Source organism: Notolabrus celidotus, chromosome 3, assembly GCF_009762535.1.
Source record: "Notolabrus celidotus isolate fNotCel1 chromosome 3, fNotCel1.pri, whole genome shotgun sequence".
NCBI classification, from domain to species: Eukaryota; Metazoa; Chordata; class Actinopteri; order Labriformes; family Labridae; genus Notolabrus; species Notolabrus celidotus.
In genome coordinates, this window is record NC_048274.1 from 38271722 (window position 1) to 38290396 (window position 18675).

The following is an 18675-nucleotide window of genomic DNA, read 5'->3' on the forward strand; positions in this document are numbered from 1 at the left end:
TGTTATTTACTTATTTTATTTTGTTTATTTATTGTTATTTATAAATGTCTAGTTCATTTATAATAATAATAATAATAATAATAATAATAATAATAATAATAATAATTATTATTATTATTATTATTATTATTATTATTATTATTATTACATTAATGTTGAGTTAAATATTACTCATCCCCCCGACCCAACCCATTCAAAAATTAACAACAATGCAATCCCAAAAAAGTCCCATTCAAAATGTTAAATTAAAAAAGAGCCCCTCTCCCTCCAACAAAGTCCCATTCAACATGCAAATAAAAAAGCATCTTCCCTCAAGCTTCTCAAGCCTAGCCTCTGCATTTTTGCTAAACCTTTTCAGGTTTCAGGGCTTCTCCTGGGTCTCATCAACATCCTCCATGTCCACTTCCTCAACATCCAACTCCGACTCTTCCTCATCAGTGTCACTGTCCAGCCTTGTTGAGGATGGCTCTGCATAGATATTTAACTGTGCTTGCATGAAATACTTTGTAAAATGTCTCTAAATGTATTTTCACAAAGCATGAGTGCAGTCAAGAATGGATGGGTGTACATTCTGATCCGTTCTGTTTATCTAGAAAAGTATATTTCAAATCTGTAAAAAGTTTACCATTTTTTCCCCTTTTGTTTTATTTAACCTTTATTTAACCAGATGAGACCCATTGAGATCAAGACCTCATTTAAAGGGCGACCTGGCCAAGAGGCCATCAGCACACGTCAAAATAAATAGCACAACTCAACAACATGGAGCATATATACAGACAGTATATAGAAACAATCAATCATTTAAAAGTGCAACTTATTTTCAAATGAAGTGCAATTTGTGATCACAAAACAGCATTTAAAAACACAGGCACTGTTCTGGAGTCTTTCTTTCATTTAAGATGGACCTAAAGGCGTCCAGTGAGATAAGATCTGACAGATTCAAGTCCTTCTAGAGTTTATTCCAAGCAGTAGGAGCAGCAAAACTAAATGTACCAAACTCTGTCCGAACACGGGGAACACACATTTGTAAAGTGTCGCAGGGGCCAAGGCATAGTGGCTTTTGATATTTTTAGATACACACATAGTTACATTGGGACCAAGCCAAGAAGACATTTCTAAATTAGACGTAGCCAATGTGTCTGCCTGCGCACACTCAGGGATGGCCAGCCAGCTTTGACGTAAAGTTCACAGTGATGAGTAAGTCGTGTGCAACCCGTGAGAAACCTCAGAGCACAGTGATACACACTATTTAAAGACAACAAACATTTAGCCGAGGCTCCCAAGTACAACACATCACCAGAACCTATAAGAGGCAGGAATGTTGCAGAGACTAAAGGTTTCCTCGCTCTGAGGGAGAAACAGGATTTATTCATGAAGAAGAAACCCAGTTTCACCTTAAGTTTGGAGACCAGGCTGGCTTTTTGAGTTTTAAACGAAAGCTCCCGATCGAAAATGAAATATAGACGGCACTCCAAGCACAGACAAGTTTCAAATGTTCATCTAGAATAAAACAAGGTGGTTAGCTATATCTCAAAATGCTTTCTCAGGTTAGATGCTGATGTTTTGGAGGCTGTGATGAAGTTTGTGTGGTAAACAGATCAGAGATTTACAACAATACAAACAATCATTCTTTATTTAAACGTGGGTTTAAAATATGGCCGTGGTGCTCAGGTAGAGAATCACCATCCTTCTCAGTCATAGCCATCATCACCACGACTAAATGAACGCACTGATCTGAAGAACTGCATTTGCTATGCTTAACCCAGGTACGGCTACACCACTGAGACAAACCAAACACAAGGACACCAACAGTTTACGGTCTTTGGGATCTGATTTCAGAAAATAAAACACATCAGCTGACTTCAAAGATAAAGTAGTGAGTAACTAGAGCACTGATAGAAATGTAGAGGAGTCAAAAGGATGATATTTGTCTTTAAATGTAGTAAAAGTAATAAGTTTCCCCAAAAAGAATACTCAAGTAAAGTACAGATACTCAAAAATGTACTTAAGTACAGTATTCAAGTATATTTGCTTTGTTACTGTCCACCACTGATTATTATGCAAACAGTCCACTCTACCAGACTCCACCACAGCTGGTCAGCGTCTGTAATGCAGGCTGTATTGATCAGGGAACAAGTTGCTGTGTGTTAGGTGACTAATCTCTGTGCAAAGGTCAGCTGTACATTTGCATTTGAGGTCATAATGTCTCTGTGTGGTCACAGGTCTGGATTTCATCAGGGCTGAGGGCTTCGTCTTCTCTCACGTGGCAGATGAAGGCCTCCTGAACGCCTGCGCTGGAGACTTACTGAGATACCGCAAACAGATCGGAGCTGAGCATGTGCAGATCTTCACTGACATCAAAAAGAAGCACAGGTGAGATCAGCAGCTGTGCAGATGAGCCAGTGCAGATGAGCCAGTGCTGCTACTTAGGCCCAATCTCAATGTCCTCCCTGAACTCTAAGCCCTGAGCCCTTCTTGACTTAATTGACGTGACCCAGAAAGTGATTGAGGGCATGAGGCTGTAAGGGCTCAGACCTGCATAACAGCATTAGGATTTTTTATTGCATTATTTTTACTTTCCTAAAATTCAAGGCTCTTGAGGGACTGACTGACTGACAGACTGACAGACTGACAGACTGACTGACAGACTGACTGACTGACTGACTGACTGACTGACTGACTGACTGACTGACTGACTGACTGACTGACTGACAGACTGACTGACTGACTGCCATGTGATCTAGACTCTTACTGTACAGATGGCTTAACCACAAAAATTAAACTATATAAATATATAGCTATAAATATATAGATGATTCTGTATACACACATATATGTGAAGATAATTAGATATAGGCTGATAAAGGCTGTTTTCTACAATTATACTTACAGGCAAACTTTTTTATAACACTAAAGTTGGTTGCACCTTCCATGCCTCTTGTTTACCGTTGCACTTTTTAAAATTTCATGCTACGGCGTTCGTTGACCCTTCCATGTTGAGGGCTTCCTCTAGGAACCCCATGTTTCACGTCACAATGCTATGAACTATGGGTAATTTCCTTACTCTAACTGCAAAAATGCCCACGTTGGGCTCAAAAAGTCTGTGAAAGATCCCACACACACTTGAAGATTTGACAGTGGGACAGCCCTAAGCCCTCACGGATTTGGCGGGAACGCGCCTCAAAGTCAGTGAGTGTGGACATTGAGATTTGGCCTTAGCGTCATCAGCCCCTTCTCTGAAGTGCACACCAGCCCCAGTTTGATTCCAGTGAGGGTTCTGACATACATTTACCTAAGTTCCTCTTTTATTTCGATCACTTTTAATGATCTAATAAAACAGATGGATCTGCTTCTAAATGACTGCACTATAATTACAGCCAACACTATCTGAAGTGTAGAACAGTTAAGAGATTGGGCAGTTGTGGCTTCTTATTCCCAATTCTATACTTTCATAGTATTTCAACTCAACTCAACTCAACTTTATTTATATAGCACCTTTCATACATACAAACATGCAGCCCAAAGTGCTTCACAGAATAACACAGAGACAGAAAACAACAGCAATGGTAAAATTATAAAATGAATGATTATAAATAAAATACTTAGAAATAAAATAAAATAAAACCAATACAGTAAAATAATAAAATAAGTAATAGTGGAAAGAAAAGTTAAAAATAAGATAGTGTTAACAAGATCAGATGAATACAAGAAATAAATAGATAAATAAATAATTAGATAAGATAAATAAATGTTAAAGCAATGATTCAAATAATAATGATTCAAATAATAATTATAATAATTATAAAAACTGTATAAACTGTACTATAACTATAAACTGTGAAGACTTCAAAAAAGTCTTTGGCTGAACTCCAATAAAAAGTGATATGAGCTCAATCAAATGAAAACATTTATTGGAAATGATGAGGAATGCAGAAGATGAAGGTTAAATCCTTGTCTCTGATTGGTTATTTCTCTCTTATTGAACACGAAGGATCAGACAACATTTCGCTGTAAGTGAGAGAGAAATCCTGGATATTAAGATACTGAAAATGTTGTTTTAATGTTTGCTGAATACCTGGACCGGGTTTCTGTCAGTGCTGAAAATGTTTGAAGCTTTTGTCCAAAAACAACAACAGTGTGCTCGATAAGAGCTTACACCCTGCATGTATAAAAGACTTTGTGAAATTGGAATCTGTGGTTGATACAAGTTTAAGGACTTAACACTCTGCTACTCTTAGTCTCAGTTTCACAGGAGATTTTACAATGTGTTTTTAATCTCACCCTAGTTTCAGCCAAACGTGCAGACAAAGTCTCTGTTTTATTCTTACACTCAGTATGTAGTGTTTTTACTGTGTGTGTGTGTGTGTGTGTGTGTGTGTGTGTGTGTGTGTGTGTGTGTGTGTGTGTGTGTGTGTGTGTGTGTGTGTTTAGCTCCCATGCCCTGACATCAGATGTGAGCATAGAGGAGACGGCGCGTGCTGCAGAGTTCTTCCTCTCAGACGGACTCATCATAACAGGAACATCCACAGGAGTGCAGGCTGACCCTCAGGAGCTCAGAGGTAAAACACTACAAAATCTGCACTCTGCATACTTCGACCTTTCACTCCCGGGCACTTGGCATTTAAAATGAGTCATTCTATTTAATAATTTAGTTTGCTTAATGATTCTAAAAGTGATAAATCTGCAATGAAATAAAACAGAGAAAGGAAGTTACTGCTCTGATTTGGGAAGTGCCACAGTCATACTCGATGTAACATATTGTATGCCATACCCTTGTCTGTCCAGCAGAGAGCCCCCTCGCCTGTCTTAAAGCCTGTCAGAGCTCCTGGGTATAGCGCTCAGTGTCCTCTGTTGGACAGTTTACATTCAAACCAGAGACCAACACTCACCCAAGGTGGCACCCTTCTGAAACCTTGATAGGGATAGGACAGATGGATACTCACACTCACTTTGTCTCGCTTTCTCTAAGACACACGCTAAAGTGTTAATGGGTATGATTTAATGCAATATCTGAACTCAGTTTGCTACACTGGAAAAAATGTCAAAAACAAGAAAAAAAACTTACTTTTAACTTGAAATAAGCAAAAAAAATCTGCTAATAGAACAAGTGAAAATGTGCTTGGTAAGATTTCTTAAAATAAGACGTAATATTTAGAAAACTGTGATCTTAAAATTAGCAGGGAAAACTTATTTGAATGAATATTGTACCAGTATTTTAAAGCTTAGTGTCTCAGAATAAGACAGGAATGATAACAATTAGTATTTTTTTCACTCAAAAAAAGATTTCTGCACTAATACATTTCATGTCAACTTCTTCATTTGAGATATATTCACCTTCATTTGATTTGTATTGTAGCAGCACTTCTCTAGGTTTAAGAACATCTTGTACTTGAAATAAGATGACAAAGTTTAATTGTCTCATTTTGAGATATAATGTCTTCTCATAGTGAGCTGGATATACTAATATTCAGTCATGTTGTTTTTTAGGATAAGCCAGCTATGCTCTAAAGGAGGTGTTTCATTGTGTGCATGTAGTTTGAGGATGTATATTTTGATCTGATTTAGAAGAAACAGTGTCTGAAAACTGAAACCCACCCTTAAAAACAACAACTTCTCTTTCTTTCTTTCTTTCTTTCTTTCTTTCTTTCTTTCTTTCTTTCTTTCTTTCTTTCTTTCTTTCTTTCTTTCTTTCTTTCTTTCTTTCTTTCTTTTATCAATGGAGCTGTTTTCTGATAGACTCTCCAATAAAATGCATTTACTTAAATCAAGTAAAGTGTTTGTCTTAAATCAAGATTATCCGTCTTCTACAAATAAGATCTCAGCTTGAAAAATGTCTGAAATGTTAAATAAACCTTGTTTCTTCTAAATTACAACTCAAAACAAGATCATTTCAAGATTGTTTGACTGAACAAGATATTTAAGATGTCTTTAAACAAGTCCCTCTATCTCGCTCAAATGTTACTTGTTAAGTAAATGTATCTTAAATCAAGTGGGAGAAGACAGTTTGACTAAAAATGAGACAATTTCACTTGGTAAGATTTGGAGTTTTTGCAGTGTAGGTTTGAACTCCAGGACAACGGATATTTTGCAGGTCATTTGAAGAAACTCAGGCCTTGATGCTTTCAGGAACTTACCGTTCACACATGCACCCCACAACGGGGGATCACAACAAGCTCCACCTCTACAAGCATACTGTATATATTTTCACACATGCACCTCATGTGCATGATTTTCTCTGTCGGACAACTTAAAGTACTCCTTTTGGTTTAAGGTTGGAGAGGGGATCTGGGTAGTTGTCCATAATGATGACAGTTACATCATGCATAAAGATGTTGACAATAACAGGACAGTAGAAAATACAGCAGAGACAAGTGAAGCAAGCAGAGAAACTCTGCTTCACATGAGCCACACTTCTCTCTGCTTACTCAGGATGAATTCCCCTGACACTGACCTGCTGCTTTCCTACATCAGCACAACCTGATGTCTTAAGAACATTTTACAAGAAGGCTGTCGGTTAAGAACTTGAATAAGGCAGGGTAAGAAAGTCGGGTCTATGCAGCTCACCCAAATAAAGTAAGGAAACTTTCAGGAGTTTGAAGCATGTCTGAAAGGAAGCTATAGTTTTTGCCCCAGTTGAACAACATTCACATGTCTCCAGTATGTTATGTTAGCTGCTTATACGCTATATCTGTTGTTGAGGAGGCTTTCAGGTTTGAATCCACGACGGTCAGTGACTCTAAAATCTGGACCATACAGTACAACCACACATAATAGTATACACAGTATACTCTCATAAACTACAACCCACACAAAAACATCCCATGCTGTACCACATCTCACTACGCTCTGTTGCTGATGCTTGCACCCCTGACACAAACATGCAGGCAGGGCTCAGACAAGAAGATACTGAAGCTCACATGCCAGTGTGAGAGGTTAGCCAGTACTCAGTCCAGAGTTCACTGAAGTATCCTCTCTTTGTTTTGTTCCCTTTCGCCTTACTTCACAGTACCATCCATGATCTGACCCAGCTTATGAAGATTTATGTACTGGGGTTAGATTTCAGATGCAGAGTCTGTGTGAGAGTTTTTTGTTAAAGTAGATTAGAGAGTTGTAAATTCCCCCGTGTGCTTTTTTATTGATTTACTGTTAATTTTCTTTTGCAGGCGTTTCCCAGTCTGTGAGAATGCCCGTGCTTATAGGCTCTGGTGTGACTTATGACAACCTTGAGCGGTACATCGAAGCAAACGGGATGATCATTGGCTCTCATTTCAAGAAGGGTGGCCACTGGGCCAATGCAGTCGACCCAGAGAGTGTGGAGAGGTTCATGAGAAAGATGTGTGAGATACGGAAATGAGAGGAAAGGTTACCTGACCTCAGGGATAATGTAGAGTGAGCTGGTGGTTTCTATACAATATACTACTTATTACCTTGATAGTAACTAAATATATGAACAGGTGTTTGATTTAAGATGATTTATGTATGAAGCTAAAAAAAATAGTTAGTGCTATCAAGAATCATGGCCATTTTATTTATCATCAAGACTTCACATTTAGTTGGTTTTGGCAAGTTCTCCTCTCGTCTTTGTTTCCTTGCTGGTGACTGGTCAGCCACTAACATCAAATGTTAAGTTAGTTTCTCTCTGAATATATACTTTGCAATAATAAAAATACGACCTGGGTGATCTTTTTGTCTCTCACATTGATTTTGCTATTCAGAATTAGATACCTTTGTCAAATTCAGATATCAAGTTTGAGATGATTTCATATTTATATGAGGTTTGTCAAGTCTTAAAGCACACTCTACCTCATAGATTAAAGGAAAATGGGGGAAGGAAGAAAGGATGAATATATCTGAGGAAGAATGGACAAACGTGGGAATACCATTGGAAGTGTACGAGTTCACAAATGTGGAGGGAAATACAACTGGACAATAAACCTTGTTTCTTCTAAATTACAACTCAAAACAAGATCATTTCAAGATTGTTTGACTTAAGATATTCAGATAAATATTCACTCCTCTGTAAAGAACCTTGGTGATTATTTCAACAGTGCCTTTAAATTTGAAAAAAAAATCTCTTCTGTTGTTAAGTCCAGCTTCTTCCAGCTGAGACTTATAGCTAAGGTAAAAGCCTATCTCCCTCCCAAAGATTTAGAGAGAGTTGTACATGCCTTTATTACTTCTAGGCTTGATTATTGTAATTCCTTGTATGTGGGTTTAGACGTGTCGCTTATTCAGTGCCTGCAGCTCTCTGTAAACGCTGCTGCTCGCCTCCTGACTGGCAGGAAAAAGAGGGAGCACATCACACCTGTGCTGTGTGCTCTCCACTGGCTCCCAGTCCGTCACAGGATTGATTTAAAATTGCACTTTTAACATACAAGGCCCTAAATGGATTGATACCAGCATCCTTTATGTTCACAACCCAGCTCGTGCACTGAGGTCAACAAACCAGCTGCTTCTGGATGTGCCTAAAACTCGTCTTACAACACAGGGCGACCAAGTCTTTGCAGCAGCGGCCCCCCAAGCTCTACGATCGGCCCCCACTGATGAATGTTTGAAATCCTTGTTAAAGACCCATCTCTTCTCTTTGGCCTTCTCCTCGTGAGGAGGACATTAATATCCTGATATGTTGTGTTGTTCATTGTTGTCTTCATGTACTTTTACTTTTTACCTTGTAAAGCACTTTGGCCAACACTGGTTGTTTTTAATGTGCTCTATAAATAAAGCTGAATTGACTTGACAGTGTTCCCGCCTGTCAGTCAAGTCAGTCATGTCCTTAAATGGGCAAAACTCATAATCTTAAAGGTGACATATCATGCAAAATGGACTTTTTAATGGTTCTTTACCTGAAATATGTGTCCCTGGCATGTCTACAAACCCCCCGAGAATGAAAAGAATCCATTCTGCCCCTGTTTTGATTTCTCCACCTTTCTGTAAATGTGTGTGAAACGAGCCGTTTCAGACTTCAGTGTTTTTGTTACGTAACAACAATATCCGGTCTGTCACGGAGTCAGAGCTCGGAGCTTGTTCAGCCCATAGACTGTATAAAATAATACTGAGTCCCTCCTCTGTTTTTCATTACCTGCACAAATGTGTGGTAACAAGGAGCTTAGGAGGGAGGCATGCTAGTTGTAGGCTGTCTTAATAAACACAAAGGTCGGTTTTACTCCCCACGTCTGCAGATTTGAAGATCTAGTGGATGATTTTTATTTATCATGGATAAGTGCTAGCGCTAGTTAGCATAGCTACATAGCTACATGTTCATAGCTGTAGCTGTGTAGCAAGACACACGTCTACATACTTACAAATAAAACAACAAGAAACACTAAATCTATGACCAATCCTTCAGAAAAGGTCCCGCTGCCTTTCTGGTAGAGGTCGGTTTTACTCCCCACGTCTGCAGATTTGAAGATCTAGTGGATGATTTTTATTTGTCATGGATAAGTGCTAGCGCTAGTTAGCATAGCCACATAGCTACATGTTAGTAGCTGTGTACCAAGACACACGTCTACATACTGATAAATAAAACAACAAGAAACACTAAATCTGTGACCAATCCTTCAGAAAGGTCCTGCTACAGGCGCCTCTCCGTCAGGATCAGATTCTGGATCAGATTCAGAGGGTTGAAGTAACGTGATCTCTGAGCAGCCGTGTATATTCAGCCAACATGTAAACATTAGATCAACGTGCTGGAGAGCCAAGGCCACATCCACTTCCTGAGGGGGCGTGGTCAGAGGGAAAACAGAGTGTTCTGAGGACTGCTGAAGAAGAGGGTTTTTCAGGCAGACCAAAATCTGATTTCAAAGTGTTTTTTTGAGCATAAACTTTAAAGACATGTTTTGGGGACCTCTTAGACCAATATATATTGATGAAAAAAGCGTGATATGTCCCCTTTAATATCTTCTGAACTGTCGTGTTAGAGAAAAATTCACCCCAGTACAGTGTGTGCTGATAGAGAAATGAACTACTCAGACCTAAAGGGTTTTTTGAACCAGGCTGTAAACATGTTTATTTCTGCTGTAAAGATGGTCTTCTTTGAATGGGTGTGTATGTGGTTTCCAGTGTTTCTGCAGCCAGCCTCAAGCAGATTCTCGATGAACTGCAGTTTATAACACTTCCACATTGGCTTCATATTTTGAGACTGGAGGTTGTCGCTAGGTTTTGACCAATCAGAATGAAGTATTTGACATCCCTGGATGATATACAGAATATGTTTAATTTTGTTATTAATTTCTGCCACGATGAATAATCATGAAAAAAATAGATGTGCAGGCACAAGTTTAAGAAAACAAGATTTATTTGCACTTTTTTTTTTTACATTTTATAAATACCCACATATAGAAAACCATTACACTCAACCTTATTTACACTCAGGAGTCTGCAAAGAAAAATCTGTGTGACATGAAAATGATGAGTACCCGCTGAAAAGTACAAAAGGGTAACCTCAGTTTAAAAAAACATGAGCAGTGGTTTGGTAATCGTTCCTCTGGAGTCACTTAGCAATAACAGAAACAATCTGAGGAAATTCACATTCAGTATTTTGTTCTCGCCATCATGAATATTACAACATGGTATGAAATGAACACTGGATACACTTCTTGAAATAACATCCAAAGCTAACACACACACACAAACACAATAAAATACATTCTGAATACATCAAAAAAATTACCCCTCAAAGTGCCAAAATATGACACTCTATATTAAATTGATGACCCACTGTGACAGTAACATCATCGCAATAACTTTTTACACAACTCCAACTCCCTAAAAGCTCTTTTAAAAACAACTCAAGAAATCAAACAAATCAACTGTTCTGGTTTAATAAAGGTATGATGGTTTATATGAACATAACTGTGTGTTACTAATATCACCCCACTGATGGGACCAAACATATCATGAGAGTAACAGCCCATTGAGCGGACAATAAAAGCCTCTATAGCTGTGGTTCATTTGGCACATGTTTGAGCACCTGCATGGATTTACTAAGATTTAACAAATATTTGAAACAGTGGTGGAAACCTGAGTGACGGAGAGTCAAGGCACTGTGCTGCACACTGAGTTATGATGAGAGAAGCACCCTCTCATAAGCACATCCATCATATCTGTTCAGTAGTTGTAGAGGCGCTGGCAGGGCTGTTTGAAGTGGCCGTAGTGTTTCTCTGAAGGAGAGAATCGTGTCTTAGCCAGGTTCTGCCTGTGGAGGGCGCTGCGGCTCAGCTTCCTGCGCTCGTGCTGAGCCCTGGATCTCTGGACGGCCAGCAGCTGGATGTTGCAGGGCAGAGGAACCCCCCAGGCAGCCAGACACCAGGAGATGTGCCGCCTCACCGCCACAGGCCTAAATAGACACAGGGCAAACGTTACAGTAAGGGTCATGATTGGCACACACTCGTCAGCCATCTCCGAAAAACAACTGAAGAGGTCAGAGACCAGTTTGTATAAGCTTGCAGACTGTGACAGGAAATCCATGTCTTTTGTAAACCCTGCCCCTTTTTCAGGACTGATCCTTTCATAGACATTCTAACAAAGGGGTGGGATTTTCTTCTTTTGCACAGAACTATATGAGAACATTTTATTCTGTCTATTAATTATGTACAGTCATGGCCAAAAGTTTTGAGAATGACACAAATATTACATTTTCACAAAGTCTGCTTCTTCAGGGTTTTTAGGTGTTTTTGTCAGATGTTTCTATGGTATAATGAAATACAATTAGAAGCATTTCATAAGTATCAAAAGCTTTTATTGAGAATTACACAGAATTCATGCAATAAGTCAATATTTGCAGTGTTGACCCTTCTTTTTCAAGACCTCTGCAATTCTCCCTGGCATGCTGTCAATCAACTTCTGGACCAAATCCTGACTGATGGCAGTCCATTCTTGCATAATCAATGCTTGGAGTTTGTCAGAATTTGTGGGTTTTTGATTGTCCACCCGCCTCTTGAGGATTGACCACAAGTTCTCAATGGGATTAAGATCTGGGGAGTTTCCTGGCCAAGGGCCCAAAATCTTAATGTTTTCTTCCCCGAGCCATTTTGTTATGACTTTTGCTTTATGGCAAGGTGCTCCATCATGCTGGAAAAGGCATTCTTCATCACCAAACTGCCCTTGGATGGTTGGGAGAAGTTGCTCTCGGAGGATGTTCTGGTACCATTCTTTATTCATGGCTGTGTTTTTAGGCAAGATTGTGAGAGAGCCCACTCCCTTGACCGAAAAGCAACCCCACACATGAATGGTCTCAGGATGCTTCACTGTTGGCAAGAGACAGCTCTCACCTCGTCTTCTCCGAACAAGCCTTCCTCCAGATGCCCCAAACAATCAGAAAGGGGATTCATCAGAGAAAATGACTTTACCCCAGTCCTCAGCAGTCCAGTCCCTGTACCTTCTGCAGAATATCAGTCTGTCCCTGATGTTTTTACTGGAGAGAAGTGGCTTCTTTGCTGCCCTCCTTGACACCAGGCCTTCCTCCAAAAGTCTTCGCCTCACTGTGCGTGCAGATGCACTCACACCTGCCTGCTGCCATTCCTGAGCAAGCTCTGCACTGGTGGTGGCCCGATCCCGCAGCTGTAACACCTTCAGGAGACGGTCCTGGCGCTTGCTGGACTTTCTTGGGCGCCCTGGAGCCTGTTTGGCAACAATTGAACCTCTCTCCTTGAAGTTCTTGATAATTCAATAGACAGTTGACTGAGGTGCAATCTTACTCGCTGCTATAAACTTCCCTGTTAGGCCCTTTTTGTGCAATGCAATGATGGCTGCACGTGTTTCCTTGCAGGTAACCATGGCTAACAGATGAGGAACAATGGTGTCATGCACCATCTTCCTTTTAAAGTGTCCAGTCACTCAATCATGACAGATTGATCACCAGCCTTGTCCTCATCAACACCCACACCTGTGTTAATGTGTGTGACACCTGTGTGTCATTGAAATGATGTTAGCTGGTCCTTTTGTGGCAGGGCTGAAATGCAGTGGAAATGTGTTTTTGGTGATAAAGTTCATTTTCAAGGCAAAGAGGGACTTTGCAATTAATTGCAGTTGAGCTGATCACTCCTCATAACATTCTGGAGTATATGCAAATTGCCATTATAAAAACTGAAACAGCAGACTTTGTGAAAATTAATAGTTGTGTCATTCTCAAAACTTTTTGCCATGACTGTAGCTACTGTCAGGGCACTGTTAGGTCCTAAACATGTCAGCCAAAGCCTAACTTCAAAACTTGCTACTTGTCTCTGGGAAAAATGACCGGCTCTTTGGGTATCCCTCTATGAGCCAACAGTTAGCGGTCATTGGCTGCCTACCAATGCTCTACTTTCTATGTGCTTCTTCCAAAGTGACCGTGTGATTAGAGCAAAAGCAAAGCTGGGTTCAGCTCTGCAAATATGTCTGCAAAACTAACACCATCACTTTTTGGTTCATTACATTCCACAGAGAAGCCTCAGAGAAGCCTCAGAGAAGCCTCAGAGAAGCCTCAGTTCAGCGGTTTCTGCTGAGTCTCAGTTTCACTGTAATTAGTGAGTTAAAAAAGCTTTCCTGTAGCTTATTTCAGAATAATGGACCCAGTAGAGAAATGTTTTTGTGACTTACTTAATTTTCTTAAAATAACACCATGATGCAGATACACAAAAAGTAAAAAGTCAAACTTTGTTGCACAACATTTGACGGATTATTTGCGAAGTTAAACATTTTAGATCAATAAAGGATCATTGGCTTATCTGACATCCAAATATCTTAGAGATCAATAAATAAATCCTCCAAAGATTACTACAGATGAAAGCTGGGACGACATGACAGTGGATCCTGTTCTGCTTGCTTTTGCTCTCCACAGTCTGTTTTTCACAAATACACTACAGCCAGTTTGATACCTTATTGGTCAATGATACTTGGACTATGAGCATAAACAAAACAAAAACCAAAACAGCTCCCATACTGAAATCTATGCATCCAGGGACAGATTCTACATTTTCTGATGACTTAATGCCAGCCCTGCTTTGTAGTGTCACACTACCTGGCATCTGTAAAAGTGGCTGAAAGCTATCATTTGCTGTTTTATAGTTGGCAGCTAATGGCTCATTAATGTGTTGTTTAGCTTGAACCATGGCCTGATGTCCCTTCAGCTTTTTCCTGTTTATTGTCTTCCAAGTTTCTGATCAAACAAGAAGACTTTGATTTTTCAACATGTGTCCAGTACTCTAAATAAAAATATATGGGACTTAGAGCCTGGAAATTACAACAAACATTTGAGCTTCCCACCATGAGTGTGATGTCAGAGGCAAACGGCTACTGTGTGAATATGGTCCAGAGCAGGGTGACCTTTTTCTGTGCGTGCCCTTGATTTCTGATCCTTTGAACCAGACGGTGGAAAATCAGCCTCTAAATATTGGTATCATCAGTGTTTTGATTTTAATTTTCCTGCAACTGCTTTGGGATTCACACTATTTTTGGAGAATGCCAGCATAAATATATTCATGTATTTCATAATGATGGGCAGATGACACTGTGTGATATTAGTGTAGTCTAATTAGTCTAATCTGTGAGAAATGAAAGTCCAAGAAGCCTGTGGGTTATGAGATAACACTGTTACATAATGTAATAAATATATTTAATGCCTAATTTAGTGCATGTATGTCGCAAATAGATAACCTTGTGTCATCACAAAGTCCTGATGTTTAGTATTTTCTGTAAATCCTCAATAACTGGGTCTGGGAGTTGTCATTGGTGTTTGTATGATAGCTCATTGTGGCGATGTTTATGTGAAACACTTTAAGAATATTAGTATGAAGAACTTACATTTTCATAATGTTAATCGCTTCATTTTGTGGTTATCTGCTCTCTCATTCATGTGACATTTCACCTTTGATACAAGTTCACTTTGCACTGAAGTCTTGCAGTTTACTGGAGTAATACAAGCTTCATGTATAACCTGACCCAGATCCTTAGGTCAGCAGGTGGAAGAATGTTTCTATGTTTTTAATTCTACATGTAAAGCACATTGAGCTTACGTGTAATGAAATGTGCTTTATAAATAAAATTGCTATTGCTATTCCAACTTTCAATACATTTTTCATATTATACATTATTTTTAGGTGTTGTGAACCATTTTGTAGCTTTTATTTTAAGGATCAAAGACAAATGTGCATGAGAAAGTCACCTGGAGTTGTCCTCTTCATCTCCATCAGAGCCTTCCTCCTCCTCTGCTCCACTCATCCTGCTCCTCATCTGGTAGACAGACATGCTGGGATGCTCAATCAGCAGGTTCTCCAGAGGATCCGCCTCAGGGGCTGAGAGCGCGCTGGTCTCTGAGAAAGGAACATTCAACATTTCAGTTTAGTACTCCCTGACAGAGCGATTAACTTTTAAATGATACTGACATCAATGATATATTGATGAACCTCTATCAGGGTTTAAATCTTACCTGGGAGGTTAACAATGACCCATCCTCCCTCCTCAAACTCCATTAGTTCATTAAAGGTGTTGTCATCAACCTCAAAGTCATCGCCTGAGTTCCCAAGCAGGTGAGAGAGAATCTTCCCAATCATCTTTAAGCCTGTGTCAGTCTGTAATGCATGAAAGAAACATTTTGATTCAAGCTGATGATGATCAAGTCAATCCATATTTCTAGAAACTCATCCACTTAAACTTTCTTCCTGCTTGTGTCTATTAAGAATCACTAGTATCAATGGCTCCCTCTTGTGGTTGTTCCAAAAACCCCTCTCAGGACCTGTCATGTCCGTGGCATCTTATCAACAACTTCTTCCAGTACCCATCTCAGAAACCTGAGCAGACCAAGCTGTAACGCTTCTGTGACAGAGAGTCCTGAGGTCGATTTAGAGTGAAATGAATGACAGACAGTGACTCACGAGAGGGTAGAATTACACTGATTTCAGCCAGCTTATATAAGCTAAGATACTGGTTTGCATTTCTTCCACGAAGGAGGGAAGTAACGTCAAGCTTGCAGCTGACTGACCTTAACCATCATTAACCTACGGTGGCCCTGAAGGACAAAACTGAAAAAACTACTGAGCTAAAACATTTTTACATTTTCTAAAACAAAATTACATTAACAACACACTTTTACCAAGGACAATACAAATGTACAAAATAAAAAAAAAACACTTTTACAAGCTGTGAGACAATTTTACAAACGACACATCATTTTTACCATTCCTGAAACAAATGTACATTTTTTTTTAATGGAAAGGGAATGTACCAAACACCAGAAGTGATCCGATAGCAAATGGAGTACTGGTACCAAACGGAGTACCAGTACCAAATGTTGCTGCGTTTGGTTTCTCTCTATCCAAACCAACTAAATGACCCCTCACTCCATCACTCCCAAATCACTTCCAGTATTTGGTACATTCCCTTCCTGTTAAATATGAATGTAAATTTGTTTCAGAAATGGTAAAAGTATTGTGTCATTTGTAAAATTGTCTCACCACTTGTAAATGTGTTTTTTATTTTATTTTGTAAATTTGTTTTCTTAAAGGCCCTGTGAGGAGTTTTGAACTGGCTGAGAAACAGACTGAAAATGATACTGATGTCTCTTCATAACCTTCAATGGCAAACAAGTCCATCAGCAGCAACACTGACACCTTCTCTGTTGTAATTTTTAATGCCTGAAACCGCCCTGGGGGGGTAGGTGTCAGACCAGATGATGGACATCTCGCTTCAGAAACAGCCTTTATTTCTCAGTTTTCATGGAAAATAATCACATTGCCTGATAAAGTTGACTGTTGAACACAACAGGATGAGGTTTTTGTTGAAAACACTGCTTTTGCATGTTTAGAACGAGATAAGAGGTATCACTTTGTCCACAAGGGGGGTGCCAGAACCGATACGAAACAAAAGTTCCTCACAGCACCTTTAAATGTTAAAAACGTTTTGTTAATGTAATTTTGTTTTATATTAAATGTTTCCCAAAATGTAAATTTGTCTCCAACTTTGTAAACATGTTTCATCCTTCAGGACAGCCTTATACTAGTTTTGTAGTACAACATGTGAAGGTTAAATGAAGGGGCAGATAGTAAGCCATACTTTTGCCAGCTGAATGCAGATCACTTTGTTGTGTTCATACATTAAAGCCTCAAAATGACATGAAACTGTAATATGAAACATCATATAACGTCAGAAAGACTTGACATCTATGTTACTACACGTTGAGGTATATTTAGTCCCACTGCTGTTGTATACAGAGAGACATAAATAGATCCGTGTTTTCCCCGACTGTCTGAATGCCTCCGTCCCTGCTTGTTGGTGTGTGTCCGTAATCTAATGTAACCAGAGCCTTCCCTGCACAACAGACAGGACACTGTCCACTCTCCCAGTCATGCACCACAGCCTGTCTGTGAGGTAACATCTGCAGGACTATTTCAACACACACACTGAGAACAACATGTGGAAGATGTGCTGCTATCCGATGCGTTCCTCTTCAGATATTAAGATGTTAGTTTCATTCTTGGAGAATGTAAATCAGTTGTGACATGAATTACAATCAGCTACAGAAATCAAACAGAAAGAGTTTGCAGATAACAGAGCGGTGAAGACTGTGGACGAGAACAAAAGAAGAATGAAATCCAAGCTCGTAGAAGAAAGGTAAGTGTTTCTCAGTGTTGAGCAAAGATTACATTTCTTACCTGAGGGGATAAAATCTTCTTCCTTCTGGTGTGGCTGTTATTCAGAAATGCTCCAGCTTTGTTGCTCGTTCTTCGGAGATTGTTTTGATCGCCAAGTTGTTTATCTCTCTCAGCCCTGACTGTGTCCTGAAACGTCATCAAACCCCACCCACTGTGGGCGGCGTCTGCGTGCGTCTTAGCCGACGTCACCTTGTCAGCAAACCAGCGTCACGCCCATTTTTTTTTTTTTTGAACATGGCACAGGAAGACTAAAGAGGTACAGATGCATGACATTATTACCTGTTTTTTTAATTTATTTATTTAAACAATATATTTATTGTGTTTTATGTGGCAAGACAAATAATAATGGTACATAAAATATACATTAAACCAACAACATAATCCCTCCAAATAAATAAATGAAAACAAAGAGTAGAATATAATAGAATAATGCATGACTAATAAAATAAAGGTAAAAAATAATAATAATAGTAATGAAATTAAACAAGTAAATACACAACACACAACTCAGCACCCTTAATCAGTTGATTGGCTTTGTAACATCTGAGAAACTCTATTAAAGGTGACCATGTTTCTCAAAAATCTGCCCCCTTTCCCCTACAATATAAGTGAGTTGATCCAATACAATGCATGATGCCATTTCCGTCACCCACATATGCATTGAGAGCATGTCCATTTTCCTCCAGTATAAAGATATCAACCTACTGGCCTGCAGGAGTCCAAAGTCGATGAGTTTTAGTTGTCTTGAGGTTACAATGTTACAATGTTACAATGTTATTTAGCAGACGCTTTTATCCAAAGCGACGTACATATGAGAACAAGAACAACACAAGCAAAGATCTAGACAAGAGGAAACAAGATCAGTAAGAGTAACAAAGTGCTTCAAGTCAATTTGAAGGTGCTGGTACTGCCAAGCAGTGTAAAGGCAATGCACAAAAGTAAGTAAGGATTTTTTTATTTTTTTTTTCAAAATAAGGAACATCTACAATGAAGCAACCAAACAATTTAAGACCTTCCATTATCATCATCAACAATTAACATCACCACAATA

At 39.2% G+C, this 18675-nt stretch overlaps 2 protein-coding genes across 3 annotated transcripts in view; one reads left to right on the top strand and one right to left on the bottom strand.

Annotated features, from left to right (window-relative positions):
- zgc:162297 (uncharacterized protein LOC555865 homolog) overlaps positions 1-7739 on the top strand; it is a 15459-nt gene extending 7720 nt beyond the window's left edge. For both annotated transcript variants that reach the window (XM_034680402.1, XM_034680403.1), the window contains 3 exons: positions 2223-2373; positions 4432-4559; positions 7164-7739. In XM_034680402.1, coding sequence (XP_034536293.1) covers positions 2223-2373; positions 4432-4559; positions 7164-7354 — 470 coding nt within the window. In that variant the 3' untranslated portion in view covers positions 7355-7739. The remainder of the gene's footprint in view (positions 1-2222; positions 2374-4431; positions 4560-7163) is intronic.
- A 2537-nt stretch (positions 7740-10276) lies between these two features.
- si:ch211-260e23.9 (tumor protein p53-inducible nuclear protein 2) lies at positions 10277-17770 on the bottom strand. Its single transcript, XM_034680181.1, has 4 exons — positions 17625-17770; positions 15404-15545; positions 15140-15287; positions 10277-11335 (listed from the first exon to the last, which is right to left on the bottom strand). The coding sequence occupies exons 1-4, from the start codon at positions 17760-17762 to the stop codon at positions 11107-11109; spliced, it is 657 nt and encodes a 218-aa protein (XP_034536072.1). The 5' UTR covers positions 17763-17770; the 3' UTR covers positions 10277-11106.
- Between the last annotated feature and the right edge of the window lie 905 nt (positions 17771-18675).

Excerpts from the sequence above, each read along its gene's own strand:
- si:ch211-260e23.9 (XM_034680181.1), bottom strand. The coding sequence starts at position 17,762 with ATGACGTTTCAGGACACAGTCAGGGCTGAGAGAGATAAACAACTTGGC. Across the intron at positions 15,546-17,624 it reads AGAAGATTTTATCCCCTCAG|ACTGACACAGGCTTAAAGAT; the intron begins GTAAGAAATGTA and ends CATGCATTACAG. Across the intron at positions 15,288-15,403 it reads GGTCATTGTTAACCTCCCAG|AGACCAGCGCGCTCTCAGCC; the intron begins GTAAGATTTAAA and ends TTCCTTTCTCAG.